This window comes from Harpia harpyja, chromosome Z (genome assembly GCF_026419915.1).
Source record: "Harpia harpyja isolate bHarHar1 chromosome Z, bHarHar1 primary haplotype, whole genome shotgun sequence".
NCBI classification, from domain to species: domain Eukaryota; kingdom Metazoa; phylum Chordata; class Aves; order Accipitriformes; family Accipitridae; genus Harpia; species Harpia harpyja.
In genome coordinates, this window is record NC_068969.1 from 35,066,707 (window position 1) to 35,092,073 (window position 25,367).

General features: G+C 39.3%; 1 protein-coding gene across 2 annotated transcripts in view; it reads right to left on the reverse strand.

Moving 5' to 3' along the window:
- The window catches only part of RASGRF2 (Ras protein specific guanine nucleotide releasing factor 2), a 131,532-nt gene that overhangs the window by 20,342 nt on the left and 85,823 nt on the right, over window positions 1–25,367 (reverse strand). For both annotated transcript variants that reach the window (XM_052777980.1, XM_052777979.1), the window contains exons 18-19: window positions 12,048–12,154; window positions 827–939 (exon numbers count right to left, since the gene is read on the reverse strand). In XM_052777980.1, the coding sequence (XP_052633940.1) occupies window positions 827–939; window positions 12,048–12,154 (220 nt within the window). The remainder of the gene's footprint in view (window positions 1–826; window positions 940–12,047; window positions 12,155–25,367) is intronic.

Genomic DNA, 25,367 nt, shown 5'->3' on the forward strand with positions numbered 1-25,367 from the left:
CACACTGCATTTATTGCACCCTTACTGGCTTTCCTGCAGAATACTTACAAAAATACTAACAAAGCACATCATAGATTTATCTGTATTTTTATATCGTATCTTATTTGAACCACTGCCTATTTAAATATTTACTGCTCCTTAGTAATGTAGAACAATTTACATGAAAATCAGTGGTTATAAAATATTCACACTTAGTAGACGGAATTATTTTCACTGATAAATGCGTATGAAGATTTGTCTTTTTGGCATGTCTAGACACTCAACTCTGTAATACCAACCCTAAGTAACAAAATAAGGTGTTATAAGCCTAATTTAAATAGTTCTGGTTATGCAGAAGCTTAAATGTCTTTTTATTTCTTGGCACTAATTAAGAAAGAATTCCTCTCCGTAAGCTACCCAAAGAACTTTGGACACAGTGTCAACACAAAGGAAGGTGCAAGCATGCTCTTTTTAGGATGTCATGACACGTTAGGCTATCATCAGCCTCTTCCGAGCTTAGCAGAGTGGATGGCTCATTACTGAGACATAAGTTCCTCAAGGTATCATACTGAGTGGTCTTGTTGCTTTACTGGTCAGCATTTTTCCCTGCTCCATAAAGACTGAACCCATGGCTGCCAGCTGTTCTGCTGCAAAATTTTCTAATACAGGTATTTTTATGAATGAAACTTAGAAACACACTCTGTTTTATAACTAATAAAAGACTACGTAATCCTTCAAAATTAAATACTCTGGAGAAAAACCAAACCCTGTGAATTCTACGATACATGATCCCCTTACTATTTCACATGCTATAGTTAACATACTAAATTATTAGAAGTGTACTTACCTCAGTATATTTGCAGTAGCTTTCCTTTCTTGTGGCAGAAGGTCAGGATCTCTCAAAACTTCTTCCAGCAAATTTAACACGTTCATTTTCAGTTCATTGTTCAGCTCAAAATCCTACAAAGGAAAACACTTCCTTTTGTCTTAACAATGTTGATCAAATAACTGAAAGGATATACTTTTGTGAGTTTTGCCTTTTATATTTTTTTTTGCCATTAGGTTTGCAAATATTTAGAGAAACTTGAAAAGCTGTTGTAGTGAACAGGCCATAAAAGTAGGAGCCCCAAAAGGCTGTAATTTATCTCCTTTTCTGACCTTTATCTCCTGTGTGGAAATGGGCAAATCACTTACTTAACATTTCTCTTCTGAAGTAAGAACCGCATCTCGGCAATACCCACAAAATGCCTGACTCCCTCTTCTCCTGTGATGACCATAAAAGCAGAAAAAAAGTTTAATCGCAATACTGAGACCACTGCCTAGCGAGGCTGGACACTGGGGTTTTTTTCACTGTTTTCTTGAGTTCCTCTGTTTATCTGCCTCCCACTCTGGTATTTCTTATCTCATACTCACCCTTTCGGAAAGGTCTGCTTTTTATTCCACACAGTGCAGTACTCAACCTAATAAGCTCAATAAATCAGACTAGTGCTCTCTGGCACTGCACTTAAGAGCTTCAGCATTTTAATTACTTCTGAAGCAGACTGATATCTGACACAGGACTGCAATTCAAGAACAGGAATACGCAACAACCAGTTCTGTTTATCTCTGATATTGGAGAAAACCAAAGAATAGAAAAATGTATGAGCTTTAAGGTCAGAACTTACAGGCAAGTCTTGGAGTAGACTCCAAAAACGCTTGTATTTAGCTCAAAGCTAGCATTTTGATAAGAAAACTAAATCTGAAACCTTCAGTCATCTAGTGCATCGTAGATCTTCCTTGATAACCCACAGTTGCTTGTAAGCAGGACCATGTTTGTGGCAAGCCCCTGCTTGTTTCCATGGGAACGGAAGCCAGAAAGTTACTGAAAATGGGAAATATTTGGCACCTCTGTGCAAGAGCCGTGCATTTCCCAAAGAACCAGCTACAAACCCTTCTGTTGCAAAAGGCTCCTAAATTGACAGGATTTCTGGAGATGGGTGCCTCTGGGGAGAACCACTCCTGGTGAAAACACACATCTTCACACCATGGGTTTCACTTGAGGGGATGCAGGAGCATCAGAGCACACCCAAAGTCAGAAAGGAAAGTGATGCTTAATTCAGAAAGGGGATGAAATACTTAAGATGAGGAGGAAAATGAACGTTCATTAAAGAAGGTGGTGTCACAGCCATGCTTATAGCACTTTTTGAGAAAGCTTATTGTTCAAAATGTCAGTGCTCAGAAACACACTGCTGTTGCCTGCCAGCAATGCCCTGGGCATTTCCCTCCTGCTACAAGCATTCCCTTTTCATTCTTCAAAAGTTGTCTCTGGCCACAGCTAATTCATATTTTGAAACCAATTAGTATCTGTCTCTCAGGTTTTTGTGATGTTTGTCCGTATTAGAGGATGTTGGAGAACAGGAAGCCATGCAGTATTAGGCTTTGGATGGGGTATCAGACATATACCTCAAAGCCAAACAAAAAATAGTTCTGGGTACTGCATTGTGTTTGTTTTATAAAATACATTTTCTATAGCCATTGTCCAAAATGCCTCCTTTAGGATCTGTTTTAGCCTGTTTGCAAAAGAAGACAGAGATTTTGATTTATTTATTTAGGGTATGGAAATGGGATTAATTAGTGAAAGCACAAGGAATGTAACTAAACTACATGAGAGCACTGTTTGCTCCAGTGATTTAAAAAAAAAAAAACATTTGGAATAGGAAACTATCAAAATTTAGCTAAAGGAGAAACCTTGAGTCTGCACAAGCTTAAGCAACCAGTATGATTAATATTAGTACTGCCTGTCCTATAGTTTGATGGTGGACACTGTATAAAAGAAGTTGGGCATCTTTGCTAGTTGTGCTACAAAAATATAAGTCAACAGAAAAGGTATCCAAGAGGTGACAAATCTAACATCCCCATTTAGCATTTTGGGTAAAATTCTCTACCTGCCACTGTAAATGGGCAGATCACAACAACATGATCAGGAATTTATCTCCTAGTATGTTTTTTAAACCATAATTGGTTTTAATTATTTAATTACGCTGTATTTTCTCTCAAGAAGTCTTGCAACTAGATGTATGACCAAGAAAGTCCATATTTTCAAAAGTTATTTCATTTGTGAATAGGATGGGGAAGCCTTACCTGTGAATATCAGACTCAGCAAAAACAAAGCATTTCCAGTTTTTGCAGGCTTACAAGCTAATTCTTATAAGTAATGAGAATTAATACATTGTACATTAACAGCAAAACACATTTGCTAAGTAATCTCCACGAGATAGTAGTCCTGGAATTGCTGGGGAAAGTCATATTGTTGGCAAACTATATGAGTACTTAGTTCCTAGGGCTAGGGCTATCTTCTACTTCAATTACAGTGGCTTTGGAAGAAACTTCACAGCGGAAAAATCCAGTTCTCTAACATCAGAAAAACAAGAAGTCTTTATCAGCATAGCCAGCCCAAACTATTGTGGGTGACAGGGACTGATTAGGGATTATAGACAGAGGATGCATTGGTTTGTGTGACTCCTTCAGTCCCGTCTGCTGTCACACCTCCACGCCAGCCTGACCACTGCAAGGATGCTTCTTAGCACAGGCTTCCCAGAGGGCAGACCTGGCCCTATGTCCATGCAATTTCTGCAGCTGTTGTCTTACTGCCCCAAATCTCTTTATTGTGCCTGGAGGCACTCTTTTTTTTTACAGCAATGTGCCAGCTGCTTCTTATAATGTGGGGAGAAAAAAAAAATGAAAAAAGTTGGGATTGAGAAGAAAACTGGAGTGCTAATCTGTTTTTCTGTTGAAGTTCATGATCTAGGGGGTACTGAGATCATAGTGTGACGAGCAATATACAAAAAAACCTAGGGAAATCATTGCACTTAAACATGTACATATACTTAACTCTAGAAAGGTTAACATGAGAATTATACAAACAGCAAAATATTTAGCAAACAATTCCAAATATAATTTATAGATAAATAACTACAAATACATGCAGATTATATGTATCTGTATTATGGGTGTTATACATGATTATATATTAATATATTATGTATGTATATTATATCTATTTATAGTATAGGCACACATGGATCTATATGTAGCTATATATAGTTCTAGATATATTATACACATGTATATCACATCTCTAGATATAATTTTAGACCACTTTTGTAACATTTTTGTCCGTTGTATCACCTGTTAATATGTTTCACTATTTCTTCCAGCCATTGGAAGGACTGGCAACGAGACCCTGCCACCACCCTCAGCAGTGAATGCTGGCAAGCCTGAGTAAACCCACTATACTGGCTTACATTTAAATTGTTGCATGTGTTAGACTACCCCAATGTTCAAAGAGACTTTTAGTTGAAATTTACATGTCACAGGAGGAATACAGTTGGTCAGACAAGAACCGTTCAATTTTCCAGCAGGCACATTTCAATGTGACGGTGGTCTAATCCTTCATGAAAGGGCACATACCTCTAATATATTTTAGAGTCCATAGTAGCCTGAAGATTTGTGGGTCTTATTCAGATTTTTATTTGACTTAAGCAGAGAAATTAACTAAGATTTCCAAGCAAAATTTAAAATTTTAAGTCCATTACTATCACTAATGGGAAAAGATATTTCTTCCCCATTTATTCAATATTTATACTGCAAAACCACTTATGAAATGTGCAGATACAGAAAAAATGACATCTGATGAGTTAATTAGGAGGTCTGCCCTGGAGTCACCTAGGGTAAGAATAGGATGTATGAAGTTCCCAACCCATCAAAAGCACCGTGCACCACGTTCAGCACCCCTTAATGACGTTTCCAGCAGTAGAGGACTGCAGCAACAGAGAAGTGTATTAATTTTGCTGTCACTCACCTGCACTATGAAAGCAAAAGCCTCCTTTATAACTACAGAGCACCAACATCAGCATGATTACATTTTAAGTAGACTCATAACCAGCCTGTTGATCTCTGCCATGCACAGGATTAGACAGCAACGTTCTCTCTATAAAGTGCAAGCACATTCCCTTGCCAGGAGGAGCTAGGAAAACTGTGCTGCAGTATGAGAAGTGCTTCAGAAACAACCTATTCCAGCTGATTAAAAAAAAATAAAAAAAAGGGGGGGGGGCGGGGAGGAGATGATGGATTTGGAATCACGGGCCAGAAGAAAGGAGACTGCAGCAGAGGCAGCGGAAAGTAAGAAAAGAAAATTTAGCTATGCTGGTGAGGTACAACTAGACATATGTAGATTTACTATCAGCGGTTCATACAGTGAAGATAATTTTCAAGTTTTGACATGGGCTCAGTGAAACCCCAAAATCTTTTCTTCCCCTCTTTCTATAAATCTTCCTAAGTGAGAGGAAACATTCTTCATTTAAACAACGTGAAGAAACATTGAATAACCCAGACAAATAAAAGGGAGCTAAAACCTGAGAACCTAATTTATATTTGAGTACATCAGTGATAAGGACTACAGAAAACACGGAAGGAAGGAAGGAAGGAAGGAAGGAAGGAAGGAAGGAAGGAAGGAAGGAAGGAAGGACGGGAGGGAGGAAGGGAGGGAGGGAGGAAGGGAGGAAGGGAGGAAGGGAGGAAGGGAGGAAGGAAGGAAGGAAGGGAGGAAGGGAGGAAGGGAGGAAGGGAGGAAGGGAGGGAGGGAGGGAGGGAGGACGGGAGGGAGGGAGGACGGGAGGGAGGGAGGACGGGAGGACGGACGGGAGGAAGGACGGGAGGACGGACGGGAGGACGGACGGGAGGACGGACGGGAGGGAGGACGGGAGGGAGGACGGGAGGGAGGACGGGAGGACGGGAGGGAGGACGGGAGGGAGGACGGGAGGGAGGACGGGAGGGAGGACGGGAGGGAGGACGGGAGGAAGGGAGGACGGGAGGAAGGGAGGACGGGAGGAAGGGAGGACGGGAGGAAGGACGGGAGGAAGGACGGGAGGGAGGACGGGAGGGAGGACGGGAGGGAGGACGGGAGGGAGGACGGGAGGGCGGACGGGAGGGAGGGCGGACGGGAGGGAGGGAGGGAGGGAGGGAGGGAGGACGGGAGGACGGGAGGAGGGAAGGAAGGAAGGAAGGAAGGAAGGAAGGAAGGAAGGAAGGAAGGAAGGAAGGGGAGAGAGATCTATTGAAAGATTGTTTACAAGGAATTTTGGAATATGTTTAAATAGATGGGTTTTGCCCTACAATTTTAATATATCTGCTCTCATGCCAGAGTGTAAACAGATAATTATTTCAGTGGCATCAGTGGACTGACTCTTAATCTTGTACACAGCAGATCACACTCTATCAGAGTTAACTGAACTTACTCCAGTGTTGCAGTCCTCTACAACAATATTTAATTTTCCAGTATAAAAGCACACTTCAACTATCATATACAATTGTGCTGAGGGAAATGTTTATAAATTCACCTGCAACAAAACATTTATGCATGTGGAAGGCAGAGATAAAAGATATTATAATTGGCTATCAGGAAAATTCATCCCTGAACTTGAAGTGAATTCTGGCTTACTTCAAGAAGCAAGCAAAGGACAACAGCTTTATCTTCTACTTAGTTTCAAGTGCAAAGAGACAGTCATCGTTTGTGGGAAGAGTGCCAGTCCTGATTCTACAGTATTAGCATTAGCCTGTCACTCCTGATGGAATATAATCAGGTTAAAAGTACAAGCTATGTTAATAGCATGACTGAGTAATTCTCAGCACATACAATACAAACCTCTCCTTATCTAAGCACTGTGTAACCTGGTAGCACAAAGAAACCTTGAAAGAAGAATCTAGCCATTATGTATTGTCAGATTAAAGCTTCAGGACAGATAAGAAATGTGACATCCCTGCCTCTAAGTCCTGGGATGTAGTACATTCAAGAGCTTTGCAGAAAGACCTCAGTGAAGAAGGACCTGTCAAGCTCCAACAGAAGTGGGTGCAGAGTACCACTAATTAGTTTGACTGACTGCAAGCTTGGCTACTGTTCTGGGGGTGACTCACATTCCCTGAAGGGTCATGGTACAGCAAGCATTTAGGCTTCTGCGATGTTTGGACAGAGCATAGCAGCAATTAAGTGCATTACTATTCAAGGCATAACTGTATTCTGCAAAGGGCCAAAGTTTATGCAAACTGGATTTCTTCACTAAGTAACCAACGGCATGCTGGAAGGCTCACTCAGGGTTCCCTTGCTCTGCCTCTCTCTCGGGCAGCCTCTCTGTTTCTTCAGTTCACAACTTGTTATCATGATGTTTGTTTGTTTCAGAAAGAACCCCAGAAATTTCTTTGCTGTTTCAAGGCAGAGGCCACAGATCCTAGGGGTTTATTTGAAGTTTAGTTAAAATACAGCACATCTTGCTATCACACAATAAGTGTGGCGTAAGTGTAATTTGTTCATATTTCTACAATAAACTTGCCATAACTTTGCCAGGCATCATATTCCTTACTTTATGCCTTTAAACATGAGCCAAGTGGGGCTCATATAAAGGAATTTTTATCTTATTTTTTATTCCAATGTAAAAAAATGGAATTGGCCGATTCATGTGCACTAAAACTATTTTTAACTAACTGAAATCATCTTTGCTTGGACAATTCTCTATATACATGTGTCTTCCATAATCCCTAAGTGCTATCAATAACTACATCTGCAAAACCTTCCGTTGAAAACACAACACAGCTTTGTCAGTATGAGCGAGAAAATGACTTGCAGTAGATTATTTCACAGCTGGAGCAAGACTGACATCAGGCACGCAATCATGACCTATACTCTCAAAATTCAAGCCATGGTCTGCTCCCCAGGTCTTGTGGTAACTTCGTAACTCACTGACACTGTCTGGCAGCCACCTAATTTGTAAGAGAGTTAAGATTTGCCAATTCCTTCCAGCTGAGATCTTCAAAGAAGCCAACAGGAACAAGCACCCAGCTGTCATTCAGAACTGGGAAGTCTAGAGAAGCCAGCCTCTCTTTCTTCATCAACAGATGCAAAGCTTTCTCCTTGGACAAGTTCCATCTCAATCAGCTTGCCACAGAAGCAGAATAGACTTGATTTTGTAACATGAAGTGTTTAGATAAAAGACAGAGAAGTATTGTTAAAGAAAATGAGGCTTCAAGACCTCACTAGGATAAAGAAAATCATACCAAGAGTTTCTCCTCTTGACCTCCTTTTCCCTTCCTATTTTTCCACCTCTGCAGGATTCAGTGGGAGTTTTATCCTCGTGAGCCCTCTCTGTTCCCATCAACACTCTTGTCTTCACAATGACTGTCTGCCTCGTCATTTGTGTTTTCATTGTTTACAACGGGACAATCCTACACTGTTCCTCTCAATTACATTTTAAAAATGAAATGTAAACATGAACATTCTGTTGTTATTTTGGGCAAAAAGAAAGCTTTGTTGGCTTGTAGGTGGCTGAATGAAAAAGAGACAGAAGAGTAGGGAAAAAAAGATGAGGGATAGGGAATGAAAAGAACAAAAATGTAAATAAAGAAACCTGGATAAACCTAAACGAGCCACCTTTCATGGTGTGCTGGTTTTGGCTGATGAGCAATAAGGTATGATTCCTCTTGTTCAGTGTGATAAAAACAAAAAGTACGTGTCACATTATGTGAGGATGATTTTTTCCAAATTTTTATCTGTGCCTTGGGAGCTCCTGGAGACATTAATTAGTTCATTCTGCCCTCCTGAAAGGGCTGCAGATCTGGCATTAGGGCTATATATTTACTTGGAATTTAAGTGAGGCTCCTACAGTGTATGACCCAAGTTTTAAAAATAATGAATCCTTTTTCTAAGCATTGTTTAGTATGATTTCAAGATAACAAAACTGCTTTATGAAAGCACATCCTCACTGAATAGGCTGAATTGTTAATTTTAATGATTCTGTTTTCTCGCCACAGATAAGTTTACATATTAAATACTGTCTACACTCAGATAAATTTAAAAAAACACATGCTTTAAGAAACAACCCTAAACCATCCACAACTGTGATTTTGACACAGTTGCAAGATACTGTAGGAAGCTAATTCATTCCGTAGCCCAGCAGAGGAAAGACCCTGGCCAAGGATTTGCTAGAGAAAAGTGAGGAAACATGAGGCTCTGAACCATTTGTTTGGATAATTCGTCTGTCCCTCGGTTCATGCACTAACCATGACCCATGTTGTTATACACTTGAGAGCAGCACACTGAAGCAAGCCAAAGGGATCCAGAGGGAGGGATGGAGTGTAGGGAATAACTAAGTGGGATGATATATGTAAGAGCATTTTTAACAGATGGTTGTACATTAGTCTCTTTATGTTGCACACAGTTCTGAACACAGCACACTCTCATAGGGCTGTGCAGCACCTCACATGCTCTGGGCACTTGAGTGAAATAAATCAGCACAATAATTTAGGCAGACAAATAACTTGCAGAGAATTGACTGTCACTGGTGGATCAGAGAGCACCAAGACAGAGTTAGTTATGCTGCAAAGTTATTCACATGCTGCAACACTAAGCATGTCTGTAGTAGCATCTTGCACCCTAAAAAGGGAACTAAAGAAAGCCCCACAGTTTACCCATCTAATGTCTTTACTTCTCTTTGCATCTAGTAATAAGGAAATGGCATTCTGGCAGAAAAAATGTGCGCAGTAGGTCACCTTTTATAGTGGTGCAGGCTAGCAATGACCACAAGGAGAACACCAGTAGACACCAGACAGTGGGAGAAGCTTCTCCCACAGAGGACGGAAATTGCCTATTTGGTGCTGGGAGTTTTTGCAGCAAAAGCAAATTCAAAGCCAAATGGAGAGAAAACAGTACAAGCAAAGTATACTGAATTTCACATTTATCTTTGCAAATATCAACTTATTTTGTTAACTTTTTTTTTTTTTTTTTAAGAGAACAAAACCTGCCCTTGGCTGATGATAAAGGTGAAGGATGTCTCAAATGTACTAAGTGGCCAGAGAATGATGCAAATACCTTACAATGTAATAAAGTTTTTGGCAGGTCTGATGATCCCATAGAATTTTAATGCTTATATTGTTTTACCATTTTGGAAATCTAATAAGCATTTCTTCACCAGACACTGGTGGCTAAGGGTTCTCTGGCTTGCAGTTTGTGTTGTTATTGTAAAACGAGGCTCTGAGTTACTGCTCTCCCAGGAGAGATACATCTTTACTGCCAACATTTCATACTATTTGGCCAGATAGTAATTCTTCACTTGTCTTCCTCAAATCCTGTCCCATTTTTTTTTTGGCAGAAACTAGTCAGTCATTTCTGGTTTGCTTAGGTCTTCTGTCCTTTCTGTCTCCCTAGTCTCACAAGTAAACAACACAAAAAGCTGACTACATGCTCTGTTGCCGTAGCATTTGTTACTTTCTGTGCCAAAGCCCTTGCATTTTAAAATATTTGCTATATTGGAATACTGGATTAAGAGAGCTAGAGAATGAAAATCTGCCACCCTTGCCATGGAAAAAATAAAAGGCAGTGGAGTCCAAGTAATAGCTTCCACTTCGAAAATGCACCATGTTGAACTATTACTCATTATCTTTGTCTTCTTTATATTTTTCAAAGAATACTAACTGTAAACATTGTGCAAAAGTCTTCAGGACAATATTACATTTTTGCATATCACGGGTACTTTTGAAATGGAAACAGAGAACACTTGTATTTTTAAGGAGAGAAGTATATTTTTGGTAAATTGCTACAATGACAGAGTATGCTTGTGCTCTTCACGGTTACTTTGTGTTTATGATAGAGAATCATCACAACTCAGGATCAGTTCTGAAACATAAACTTGAGTCTAACTAGTTATAGACGGTTGCTTAATGTAGACAAAAGTCTGATGACTCCTAACATTTTCACAATCACATTAATTAACCATCTTTTAATTAGTATAGAGGGTCAACTCAACTCATAGCAGTTACTTAATATGAACTGTGGCAGGGACACAGTAAGCAAGTACACTACTGTAACAGAGAACAATAATAACAGACTTCTGCTGTTCCCGTTACAGCTCAAGATTTTGCCATGCAATGATTTTCATTTAACAGGTAGTCAAAGAAAACTTGGTGTACATAGTTGGTTTCCAATAACTCAAAATATTTCATCATTCCCATGATACCAAGAGAGGTTTTATTAATCTCTGGGCTGTTCAGCTTTTCAAACACATCCGATATTCCCACTTACATATTTCTTACTGACTTCATTCTCTAGCAAACTTAACCTCTATGAAAATTAAACCCATTACATGGAAAAAAGGGAATTGAGTTTGACATAGGACAGTTTGACATTGCTGCAGTTAGCTGTGCAAGAAACCCTTTTTAGATCAAGTGTTCTTGATTATTAGCACATAGTGACAAAGCAGTCTATAACTGCCATGAAGTACCATCTATCCAAGGTGTATAAAACCCTTTCATTTGCTTCCAAAGCGCTCTCACTCCTTCTCTTTCCCTCCTTCCTTCCTTCTTTCCTTCCTTCCCTCTTTCTCTCCATCCCTCTTTCTGTCCTTCCCTCCTTTGTTTCTTTTAATAATTTTCCTGGTAGTCTTCTATATGCATGCCAAAACCTTCCAACATTTGTCTCACCTGGCAACTTAAAGGATATTTCTATCTAGGAAATTCTACTAGCTACTCAGATTTCTTTTTTTCCCTCCTCTGCCAGCCCAGTTTTATGATTACATATCAGACCCACAATCCTGTCATGGTTGTAGAGGGACCAAGATGAAGGAATGGTGACTCCTTCCTTATGTGATTTACAACAAATAAATAAATACCTGTATGCAAAGACAAGTATTTTAACACAGTTAAAGTAACAGAACCAAGCTGCCTGTAGCATGAACGGTGACAATGTGAAAGATTAATCCAAACTTCTCATTGTGCATTTCAACACACAGTACAACAATAAAGCACTCACACACAATCTTACCAGGAGCAATGTTGTAACTGGATATTTTGAGGACAGCTTTGCAAGGCTAGATGAAGGATTCTTCACATGCTTAACAGTGTGGTTTTACAAGCTAATTTTCCATGTTATCTTTACAGCACTGACTTTTCAGGCTGTTTGACCTCTGCAACACTATACAGCAGCACTGCTGAAATAGGGAGAATGTAGACATATTACAGATGGAGAGACCAGTGCAACAGGAGAATACCTGAGAATGCTTGGAGACCCAGTGGCGCAAGACATTTAGGACACGATTCGTGGCCGCTCTGCGTATTATGAACTCTTTGTCGCACATGCGTTCAGAATTGGTAAATCCTGTGTGGAAAAAACACATCTTAAAGTTAATGGAGGTAGCAAAAATTCAAACAGGGTATGAATAACTTTGGTAAACTGAAAGCTTATGGAACAGTTATGTGTAATAAAAGGAAAGATGCCTATATAGCCTTTCAAATACAACTATTTAGACTGGTGAAATTCTGCAAGATCAGTAGTACACAGCCTTGCCCATCATAACTAATAAAGACACCTCCTTGGGTCAGCACTCAGTTTTAGAAAGATAAAGAATATTTGCCTGCATCATTAACATCAGGGTCTCCCTTCAGTATAGAAGAAAATAACATTAAAAAACAGGACCAGACCAAAAATGTACAGGGCCTGTAATCAAGCAGATTATGGAAGGGATGTGAGTATCATTTAGAAAGGGGAAAGAGGTAAATTTCAGAAGTGGTAAAGAAATAGGGAAGGATAATAGTTTAAACACAGAGAAGAAGAAGGTCAACACAAGAAATGTTCCTTTGTAAGAGCAGTATCGTACAGGCTTTACTAGTCAACAGAGGCTATTCAAATAAGCTATTATTTGGTTTTTTACCACTGGGGTGACAAGAAAGTGGGAAAGTATACAGAAAACACATAATTACATTATTTTAATAATAATACAATTATATTAAAACCCCAATTTTTTAAAAACAATTGATAACTCTGAAGATACACTTGACAAGTTTACATTTTTCTAGTTTGTTAGATTTGATCTTACACTCTGCTGCTTTCCATTTCACTCGGTGCAGAGTCCAAGGAAATCTGGAAACACCCTTTCATATGACCAGTACTTCAATATTTTTTTGCATAAAAGCTGTTCTAAAGCCCATGTATTATTATAAATAGCAAAGGCAGATTAAATGTCTATTTATTCTGTGAGAAACCTGTTGGAGGTATTCTGAGAGTTTGTATTAGTTTTGCTCTATTTTTAATAAAGACAATCCAAAAACTCCAAATTGCAGCTCTATATACCCCAAACATATTTTCTATGGTTATGTTTCATGGAATTTTTTTAAATTGTGTCATATTACACTGTAGTTGACATCTAAGATTCACTATCCAAGGAATTTTCATATTAAAACATCTTCAGGAGCTTCATTGCCCGTAAACATCAAAGCAAACAAAATCTCTGAGGCTTTACTCAGTAAAAGGTAACACAGGCAACATTTTGTGTGTTAATTTTCTATGCCTTTCACAGTTAACCTCTTGCAGAAGCAATTAGGCATACACATTATAAACTGTTCAATTAGCCACTTAATTGCAGCAATGAAAGTCACAATGAAAATTATGTATTAAAGCAGTGGAGTCTTTATCAAAGTAACTTTAAGGAAAAGAAGTTTCAGTAAGCTGGAAGGAAAACAGAAGCCTACAGAGACAGTTCTCAGTTCGCTGCAAAAAGAATAAAAAAAGCAAGAAAGGAAAAAGGAAAACCTCTAGAGATCACTTCAGCAAACTTCTATGATCCTCATGTTTTCACCAATTTTTAAGCAGTAATTAGCTTGTTGCAGAGATTAAGCAGCATGTTCACTCAGATCCACATTGTCAGTATTTAACGTTGATCTCTTGAAGCTGTAAATGGAGATCTCCAGTTTTGTAAGAAAAAAACTTAGCTGAGCATAGATGCACATGTGAATTTAACTCCAAGTGGCTGATTCATTGTGCATCTTCAGGTACAAGACTTCAAAGAAGTAACTAAATCAAAGAAATACTTTTTTTTTTTTTCCAAAATATAACTAGAAATCTATTAACTCCATTCTGACCTTGTTTTTAAATACCAAACAACTCAGAAAGCCAGGATGTGTTTCCTTCTTTCTTCACAAAACATCTATAATTTATTGTTCTTTATAGAAACAAAAAAGAATCCAAAAGTCCTCAAGCAACTCTCACTGTCCAAGACTTAAATCTGCAGACTGATTTTGAAGAAAATCATGTTTACGACATTTTCTTGTGGAAATAGAATGGAGTGGAATACCCACTATTCTCTGTACACTGGCTTAGCGTCCTTCCATTTGGATGTCTGGCTTTACCTCAAGGTTTTCCCTCAGGACTTAGTTTTGAGTGACAGTAGACCTCAGGTAGGTTCCAGATTCAGCAGCTGTCAGAACAGCTCAGCAGAGTTAGGCCCTAAGCCAGAGCCAGTTATGCTGGAGAATAATACATGGAGTCCTTGGACCTTCCTGAGGCAACTGAGGCTGGATCAGGTCAAAGCTACTGGCACTTGCAGTGTTCAGAAAAAGCAGCCTCTGACTCTGTTCCTCTTCTATAATCTACCGTGCTATTCCCAAGCAAATGCTTCTGCATAGACATGGAAGGAACAGAGAGCAGTTTTAAGGACAAAGGGATTGATTATACTCCCGCTTCAAAAACTGGTGGCAATGTTCTGAGCAATGCTGGAGACTTGCACTACAACAGAGATGAAGATGAAGAACGGCCCCTCATGAAGACGGAGATGTGCAAGTCATCACTGACCCATGCGGAGAGATCTGCAGAAGCAAAGCATATGATCTTCTTGAGGTCTATCACCAGAAGAAGTTGCAAAGTGTAAACCTGTTGAATGGTGGTGTTTAGCATACTGCTGGCTCCTAGTGTTTCAATCCTGAACTGACTTGTAACTGAAGTGGGAGCCAGGACTGTCAGCATGCGGTAGAGATGGTTACCATCCACATCATTAAAATGCCCATTGGGCACAGATCAATTAGCTTAGTCTCAAATCAGAAGTTATTTAATAACTGCTACTATTCACTAGGTAAGCTTAAGTGGATTTATATACCTGATTTTTTCATTAAAATTATAGACAGTAGCCACCATTTTTTGATCTATTCACCTATATATGAGGAGACTATATAAGTGTAAATTTATACATAGATAGATAGCAAATCTATTCAAAACTAATGTGTCAGCTGCCTTCCAGTCAGTATAGAAACAGCTAAAAAACCCATTATTTGAAGCACTGGATTGTACCATTCCTGATACTAAGGAAATTATGTCATATTATTAACCTAAAGAAAAGTTGAATATTGAAGATGAAAGCAAAAGAAATCTCAGTAGTTCTTACAGTGACTGAACAGATCTTTTCATTAACCAAAAGGTGGAAACACGTAAGAGAAAAGGTACTCAGGAACATTCAAATTGCAGACAAGAGTGGTATAAATTTCAGGATCTTACAAAACTCAGGAAAAATAGAAAAAATGTCAGCTGCAAACAAGTAAGATCAGTAAGCATTGTTACTTTTTGGTCTTCTAAATTTTATACAAAAGGTCTAAAAAAAACACTAAAAAAACCTCAATAAAAACTTATTGCCACAGCTGCATTAATACGGAAGCAGAAATATGCAAAACAAGTCTTTAGCTAGCATTGGTTTTGCTCCTTGTAACACTCAAAGCCACGTGGACTTTGGGACAGAAACTGCAAAGGGGAGATGATCATAGACTAAGGTCTGATGAAGCCGCTACAGAAGCTATCCAAGCAGACATCAGTGAACTTTGATGGTGCCATCAGTGTTTCCTGCACTTTTCACAGTGCAAATTCCTTCTAATACATCAGCTTTACTGCTGCTCCTTACTTCCTCCTCTTTCTGCCCACCTAATCCTCTCCTAATATAACTCCAAAGAAAACTGAGCCACCATGATGACTATTCCATATGCATAGACTACTTTTTTTATGCATATTTCAAGAGCCCAGTATACAACTTTATCTGGTTCTGCACATTCATGTCACCACTTACGGATAACCCATGCGTCTGCTGCTGTCCATGCTGCAAAACGTAACCCAAATCCTCCAATCCTGCCTACTTTTGCAACAGGTGACAGTGGTGCTAATCTAGCAGAACTCCAAGCTATCTTGCCTACTGCAAAAAAACAGGAGACAGCCAGAACCTTGCTGGGCCACACATCACCTGCTCCACCTGTCCATATGTAAGTGTGAAACTGGACCCGCACTAAGTGATTATGCAAAGTATGCAATATGAAATTTTGTTGTCGTTTTATGTTGCCAAAAGAAAGGGTGCTGACCCCCAGACTAGTATTGGGAGGCAAGGCTTCAGGTCAGATGTTGATCTGCAGGGAACAAGGGTTTCATCACACCTCTGGGGCATATTTCAGAAAGCATCCTACCAAACAATTTCCAGTTAACCTTTCAGCATTGCTGCATCCACTCTATTTTGGGGCTAGGAACAGTTTCTAGCTCTGATTATACAGTCCCTAGCATAATATCATTCCTGTCCACGACTTGTACTTGGAGGCACTCTTAGCCATGTAGGCTATAAATCTAGGTCGGTTGAAAGATTAACAAAATAGAATCATAGAATCATTTAGGTTGGAAAAAACCTTTAAGATCATCGAGTCCAACCGTTAACCTAGCAATGCCAAGTCCACCACTAAATCATGTCCCTGAGTGCCACATCTACATGACATTTAAATACCTTCAGGGATAGTGACTCAACAACCACTTCCCTGGGCAGCCTGTTCGAATGCTTGACAACCCCTTCGGTGAAGAAGTTTTTCCTAATATCCAATCTAAACCTCCCCTGGTGCAACTTGAGGCCATTTCCTCTTGTCCTATCACTAGTTACTTGATAGAAGAGACCAGTACCCACCTCACTACAACCCCCCTTCAGGTAGTTGTAGAGAGCGATAAGGTGTCCCCTCAGCCTCCTTTTCTCCAGGCTAAACAGCCCCAGCTCCCTCAGCCGCTCCTCATAAGACTTGTGCTCCAGACCCTTCACCAGCTTCGTTGCCCTTCTCTGGACACGCTCCAGCAACTCAATGTCTTTCTTGTAGTGAGGGGCCCAAAACTGAACACAGTACTCGAGGTGCGGCCTCACCAGTGCCCAGTACAGGGGAACAATCACTCCCCCAGTCCTGCTGGCCACACTATTTCTGATACAGGCCAGGATGCGATTGGCCTTCTTGGCCACCTGGGCACACAGCCGGCTCATATTCAGCCGGCTTTCAACCAGCACCCCCAGGTCTTTTTCTGCCAGGCAGCTTTCCAGCCACTCTTCCCCAGGCTCCGATGAAATTTCATCTAGTCTGGTATGCAGAAACAAATGCTTGCAGAAAGAATATTTCAAAGAGGCAATTCTAAAGCTATCCTTCCCATAGTGTGTTACCCTTGGCATTGAGCGGTTTGGGGGCTAACTACACACATTACACATAAATCAGTGGGAAAGTAGGCATGATTTCTTCCGAGTTCATCTTCACTGTGGTTCCAGGAGAGGAGGGAGGTGAAGGGTCCAATGTAGCAGGATGCCAAACTTTGCAACATTTTAATCAGGGTTCTGGATGCAATGGCCCACATCCAGACCCCGTGGTGAAATAACCAGGAACACTCCATGGTGAATATCTGTGTCTCTCCTGAAGGAAGCAGTCTTTCCACATTAGAAATATACAGCACTATTTCTAATCATTAATCATCTTAGTGGGCAGCTGCTTCAGTGAGTGCTATTTTCAAGGAATGTTTTTCCCCAGTATCTGTTGAGATTAATACATACTGCTTCCACAAATAGTTTCTTCACATAACGGTGATGCAGAACTTTTACCACAGGCTGTCAAACACAATGTTAACCTGCCAGCATTGCTAGTTTCAGTGAATTACTTCTTTCAATATAATTTAATCACTCTGTTCATGTACTCGTCTTCAGATTATGTTATGCAAAATCCAGTTTCACCTTCAGATGTTTTTCTTGTGTGCACTATAATCAAAACTAGCTTCCACTATCACCAAAGATTAAAAAAAAAAGGTGCTGAATAGACATAAATCTCAACACCTGCAGACAAAAATATATTACATTATGACAACACCTTGTACACAGATAGCTCTTCTTATGTGAAAGTCTAAAGCACTTTTCGGTGGTAGATGTCATTATCTATCCCATTCAAAAAGCAAAAAAACACAGCCAATCAACGCCTGCAGGTAGCATGTGTCAGTGTTTCCACCTTTGGAACTACTGCACTCAGGACCAGATCCAAAGATCTCATCACATGTCAGTGTGAGACAGAGAACAGACCCTCTCCTCAAAAGCTACTAAGAAGTCCCTATAGCAAAATCCTGTCCCGCTTTTTCTTGTTCTACTGAACAAACCTGACTCTATCAGCAATTTACATTATTTCCTCTTTAAAATCCACCTCACCCAAAAGGAACATTTGTATTATGTTAAATTCTGCAATGTATATGTTAAATAAATTTTATACACATTTGCTTTTCTATTTCACTTAAGATGTCAAAAACACTCAGTCTAGTTACAGTAACTGTATTCTCTGCATTTTGTTTTTCTGCATTAATACAGCAGCACATGATTCCTGACCACAGTAATTAATTTGTCAAAAGTTTTGATGATATATCTATTTTTAAGGGTTTATCTATACAAAAAATCATTTCTGTTCACAAGATTTAGGGGTAAGTTGTTTGAAGTTATGAACAGTGACTTCAACAAGTTTCTAGTGTCTTTCTTAGCAAAAACCTTCATTTCAGAAAAAGACTTTATGTGTCAGTTTCACTGAAATACTCTGGAATCATGCACTGAAGCTGTGTCAGCACCTAACATAGGAGAAGTTTGCACTCCAGCCTTTAACAAGGTCACGGCAAACCCCACAGAGTCTCAGGAAGGTGGAAGGGGGACATTCATGGTTCACGAGACACATGACAAATAATCAAAAAAAGTGTTACATGTAGTTCTCTGTCTTGTGGGGTTTTTTATTTTCTTCTGATAAATACGCTCATAAGTTGTAGGCCAGTTTCATGGTTCAGCCTGGCTGAAATCCTGAAAGCTTAGGCTTGGCAAACATCAGAGTTACTTTCTGACCTGGATAAAGAATAAATACAAACCCAAGGCTTGGAGCAGAGCAGTTTTCATCCACAGATTAAAACTGAAAAAGCCTCTCCAATATATGCAGCACAGAAGAAAAGCCTTCCCAATATATATGCAGCACAAAAAACCTAATTAGAAAAAGTTTTCTTTGACATACCTAAAAAAGTCTGAATGACTGTTTAAAGATACCCATCTTTATTGGTCATACAGTCTCAAGCAAGTAATTAGGTTTCACACATTTTCACAGAAATGTGTCAGAGAGCGAGTAGCCTAATATTCATAAGAAATATAAACTGCTCTCCTTTTTATTCCTTTAATTATGATATCAGGTTGCCATACACTAGCCAGCTGAAGAATGGCAGAGCTGGAAAAGAAGACCATATTAACTGAGATGAAAAGAAGCATAAATATGATGAACTCCCACTCACTGCATACAGAATAGCATATTTGATCAATAATATAGTTCTTCCCTTTTTGTTTAGTAATTGTCAAATGTGCACATTCAGGTTTATAATGGAGCAGGTCATATGAGCAGTCTGAGGCTTGAAAGTAGGAGCTATCAAGTCTAGCCACGACCTTTGGGCTACCTCAGTTTAAGAAAGAGGCATATTTAATCGTTCACTATGCCAGGGTTTGAGTTTGTTTCACAAAGGGTTATAAAGTCATACAGCATCAGAAGACACGACTATTAAAAAGCAGAAGAAATCAAGTGTCCACTGCATTCCAGGCTTTTAATTTCACTTTCACTGGTCCTTGGGACATATGAAATAATTTTGTTCTAAGAAATATGCCACTAAAAATCCTGTTGTAACCACCCACGTCAGAAATAATTCCAACTATGTATTTGATTCTTCTGCCTAAAGCCTCTGCCACAAATACAATCTAACTATCAAATCAAGTCAAGGGATTATAGTCTTAGTAAAGTAAATCCCATGGATTCACATGCACCAGCTGATGTACAATAGTGTAAAATAGATAGAGCTATAGAGTCTGTGTTTGATTTCTGCAAAATATTTAAGGGGAAGGTGGGTGAACTATTTTTAAATGACTCCTGCTTCAGAAAGGCTTTTTCTGATCAGAGAAATTTAAAGAACACAACATCGAGATAAAGCAGTTATGTCATGACTGTTCTGTAAACTTGAACTAATTCCAGAAGTCTAAAAATATATCAGTCCAGAGAAATGGATGGGAGAAAAAGGTAAGTGGCTAAAGAAATATGCTTAAGATCAAGATATTATTCTAACTCCTAATAATAGCATAAAGGTTGCTCTGAGAGTTATAATAATCTGTGAGATTATATAGTTAAAACATGAGCACCACAAAGAATGAAATTACTCCTTTAAAGTCAAAGAGCTGTTCAAATTTGAAAATTTGTCCTTTAAAAATCCTTAAAAACAGAGTTACTGCTGTAGATATAACTGGCACAAACTCTTGGAATTTCTGGGTTTTTTTAATGGAGATATTCTCTCAGGATACCATATCAGACTCTCACACTTGGAAAAAAATCTTTAAAAATTGCTGAACACTGAAAATATACTTGTAGTTACAAGTTACACAACTTGTTATTAAAAATCTGTAGCTTGTCTTAGAAGAACACCAAAGAGTCTGCTTTTTTTTTAAATAAAATTCAGCAGCAATACAAGATTGATATTTTTTTTTGCATTTTGAGATAAATACATGGGTTCAGAGAAAACAGCATTGTTCACTTCTCTAGTAAAGTGAGAAAAACCCAACATGTGTGTGCATTAGCATTTACACATGTTGCAACAACACAAGGAATTGAGTATCCAGAGCTTTAGACTACTGCACTTTGTAGGAAGCACTTTCCACAACTGTAAGTAACAGTAACTCCATTACCACTGGACAACATGCTAATCTTTTCTTCTTTCAGCAAAGGGAGCCAACAAGGAGTTACTGCCATCACCAAAACCTAATGCTAAATTTTGGTGTACCTGCATACATCTTTGTCTGCACACAAGAAGTGTATGTGTCTGCATGCATGTGTAAACTCCTAGTCCAATTTTTCTAGTGAAGTCTTGGGCAAAACCATCCAAATCGTGTGCGTTTATTTACAGTTCTATCTCTAGAAAAGAACAGATCCTGAATTTCAAAGGCTGTTGTTGCCAGTTGTGTTTACAGATTGCAGAATATCATGACAAATGTGCAATGTGACAGCAGAATTTTTCTCTATGACTTATTTATATAAAAGAACTATAGGGAACAATTGACAAAGAAGAAAAGCCTTTTTCAACAGCCTACTTTAACAATTATATTTGTGACTGTTTTAGTACATATTAGACACTTTTTTTAAACTGCAGTAATGTTTGAATTATCTTCCATGAATAATGACAAGAATGGCAACATTGCAGTTGATATTTCTTTCAATTTGTATGTCAGCCAAGTGCATTTGCCTGTGTTCCTGCTATGTCTCTTAGTCTTCAGGGAACATATAAGTCATTTTTACCTGCTGATGTATTTCTGCATTTCAAGTAATCTCTGCCTCTTGATTTCTTTAATTGCACATTGTCTATACTCTCAACCTGCTCTATCAGCAACATGAAGAGTATAGCAGATCTTTTTTGCATAATGCTCACAGTCTTTTCAAGAACTATTCAAAGTAAGCTTTCAGACCTTTCAAATGCTCAATGTGCCCTGCCACAAAGGAAAGGTTAAAATAAAGCCTATGACAATGTACAGGTAGAAACAGAAAACCACAAATAATGCTTTTGGAGTTTTTTCCTTTAGTTTCCTTTTTACATAAGCTAAAGGAAGTAGTTTGCAAAATTATTCAGATTTTTTCATGACAATAGGAGTAAACGTTAAATGGAAAGAAGGCGATAATTGCAAAGAGCCAAATGTATCATTTTTCAGACCATCTGTGAATGGATAGTTGACTGTCACGCAAAACAAAAATTGGCAGGGTGCATACCAGTCCACAAAAAAATCTCTGAACAAAATGTCCATCTCATAAGCAGCTTCCAGACCATTTATGGTTGGGGCACAAATCAAGCAACTCAATAGTAGCATAAACAAATATTAATTATGCAAGCAACACGTAAGCTCAGGGAAAAAAGAAGAAGGAAAAAAAAAAACCCCAAATCCTCCCAAAACTTCCTCCCCACCCTATGCACACCATTGGGTGCACCAAATTTGAGGAAGATAATAGGGAATCTAAACAAACTTGCCCTCATTATGAACCCAGACCTTTTGGTCAAAGCCCTTACTTGCAATGTCAACGTACTAGGGCTGGTTTCATGCACGCAGTGGTCATAGCTTCATTCCAGCTTCTCTCCTCAGCTTAGGAGAGCAGAGGGAAATACCACCTAAGAGCTTGCCAGAGACACTCATCTAAACCACCAGAAAATACATATTCAGCACATCCCATCCAATCAATTGCAGTAGGATTGTGGTGACCCATTTGGGGGATGGGGGATGGGAGGGCAGGAATAAGGACTGTACTCGTCTCCTTTCTTAGATGAAGAACGAATTTTTCTCTCAGTGATCATTTGCTTCCACATGTCCATGAAACAGAGAGTTTTCGCTACAGCTGCTCAGGACTTAGTGCAATAGGTCAGGGAACAGATGGTTCACAGTGTCATAACTCAGGAAATGTCCAGTACAAATACTTTTTTTCCTGAGCAGTCAGCTCCTCTAATAAACTAGAATAAGAAATTAATAGAAGAGAAAGGAACACATAAAAAAAGGGGATCCTAAATTTCTGCTAATGTGAAAAAAAAAAAAAAATCATCATTTTCCCCTGGATCTGAACTCCCAAGAGCAGGGATCACTTGAGACAAAACTAACCTCCATTTTTAAGTCATTGTTTTAATTCAAATTTATTGCTCTAAGAAAACTGCAAGGGGAGATTGAACTCAATTTGAACATGAATGTTTAGCCAGCTATCTAAAATTGCTAAGCAACAATTTTGTTAAATTCAAAAGGCTCCTATTCAGGAACAGAAATATAAGTCTACTCAAATGCACTACAGAGTACGTGAATATTCAGAGGAAAGGAATAACATTCAGGGTTATTGAATTAGAAGGCAGATTCCAATCTCTATTTTCATTTTGCTACCGATTTCCCAGTAAAATATCCTCTGGCAGGAGAAGACATACACAAATGTCTCATAAAAGCAGCCTGGTGAACGAGTGTAAAAAATGCAGCCCGGAACAGAAAGCAAGTTTTCCTCTACGCTGGGGCATCGTCATCAGCCCCTGTTGACCCCACACACCACATATCACAACGGGACACCCAGCCAGCCCGGCGGGTCGGTCGCAACGTTAGCACTGGCCACCTCTACTTTGGTAACAACATCTGGGTGACTCCCAACAACCCTCCAGCCACCAGGAAGGAAAGATGGTTAGGCCTATGCCAGCGGTTATTTTAATGGAGAACAGTGTCAGCTGTAGAGTAAGTCAATGAGTATTTCCCACCTGGAGTTTTTTAATCTAAATGAGAAACTCCAAGAAAATTCAGTGTTCAGGTCCCAATGCTTCTCAAATCTCCCTGAATCTGCATAAATTGGTCTGGAAATTCCCCAGAGGGAACTAGTGCTCACTTTCCCAGTTCCTGGCTAGAGCCATTAGTCAAACAAAACCGACAAGTAAAAAAAACTTGGCTGTCCTGCATAAAGGATGAGGGGAGGATAACAAATCCTACACCAACTCTTTTCTTTCTGGGTACTAAGCATCTTAGATCCCTGACAGAGAGGGGGGACTGGGGAGGGTCAAAACGCAACTAGGATTGATAGGCTTGCCTGAAACAACAATTTCAGGCATGGTTTGATGGTATCCCACATCTCTGACAGGAAGCTAGATGCCCTCAAATTCAATCTTGAAGTTCCATGTAGGAACCCATGACTTGAAGAAGCACAGTTAAAATTAAGGTCTGCTTCCAACTGCTTAGAAACAGTCTCTGTGATACTTGTGACCCAGTTGTGCCAATTTACTCCTGTGAAGAGTAGTCCTGCTGGGATAAGCTGCAGATTCAAAAGGATGAAATCCTTTTTAACTTGATTATTGATTGAGATATCACCATCACAATTTTTTTCTTTCAGGTCTGGATTCATAAGGAAAAAGTTCCACAGAGCTTTTCCAGTACAGGGAATGAGATGTTATAACCCAGAAAACTACTGGAGTGCAAAACTACTGTAACTATTACAAATAGCAATGTTTATGCCATCATACCGAATACCAACTAGAAAAAGACACACATTTTCTGGGTTTGCTTTAGACGTGGATACTTAAAGCCAGAAAGAAATATATACTTTCCAAAGGTTAGCTTGTAACCACTGATATAATTTGAAGTATTTAGTACAGCACAACACAGAAGTGCATTACCCAGCTACCCACATCATGTAGAATCCATCTCAATGTCACCATCAGATACCGCTTGCCTTCCACATAACATTCATCATAGCAAGGAAATCTGACTGCCCTCTTACAATGGAAAAAAGAAAGTAATAATTTCCCTCACAAACCTCGCTTAATTCTATCTTTACGAAATTCCATACTAACTCAGCTGCGTACTCCAGAATTTCTGTCTCAGGAAATGTAATGCCACAGGTGTAATGCCACTTTATTATTCCTTTGCTCAGAATTAGGGAAGTACTCCCTGAACAGTACAGCTGATATCCTTGAATGTGGAACTATATACTCACGTCAACCTGTGTGCGACATGGTAACAACCAAAGAAGTACTGTATCTGTTTAAAGCATAATGTATGTTTCTATGTGCTTTTCCATTTCAGGGATCAACGGGATCCCACTGGGAGCGTATGCCTTCATTATTTTGCATGGTACATCTCCAAGTCACATTATTCAGCTTAAGTGCTGAATGCACCTGGCAGCAGTATGTACAGCTACAGTGCCTCCTCTTGGCATAGCCGTACATACAACTACAGACACATGGACACACAAACGTGCACACAGGATCTGATCTCCCTTGTATCATTTGGCACAAGCTGTGTCATTCCATTACTCCAATTAGTGCTTATGCCAGAACAAACAAAACAAAAATATTGTCACACTGGGAGCTGGCAAGTGGTTTGAATGACTGCAGAATAGCACCACCGGTCACAACCTAAAATAAGCTACACAGCTCTCACTAAAAACTTTTGTGAAACTTTCTGATGCTAGTTTTGACCTTCTAAAATAAGCTGTCAGCCTTAATCAATCTGTGCCTGATTTATCAGAATGGAAAGGCCTACACATGACCCACTCTGTAATCTGGATCTCTGTGAAACATGAATTACTACTTTTAGCTAATTTTTATCAACTAATATCGTGACAGTAATCAAACAGGGATAAAGTGTGGATAAAGTGTGTCATACTCAGAGCTCACAGGACTCACCTGGCTCAACTTCAGTACTTAGGCAGCTTTCAAGAGATATGCCATTCTAGAAACT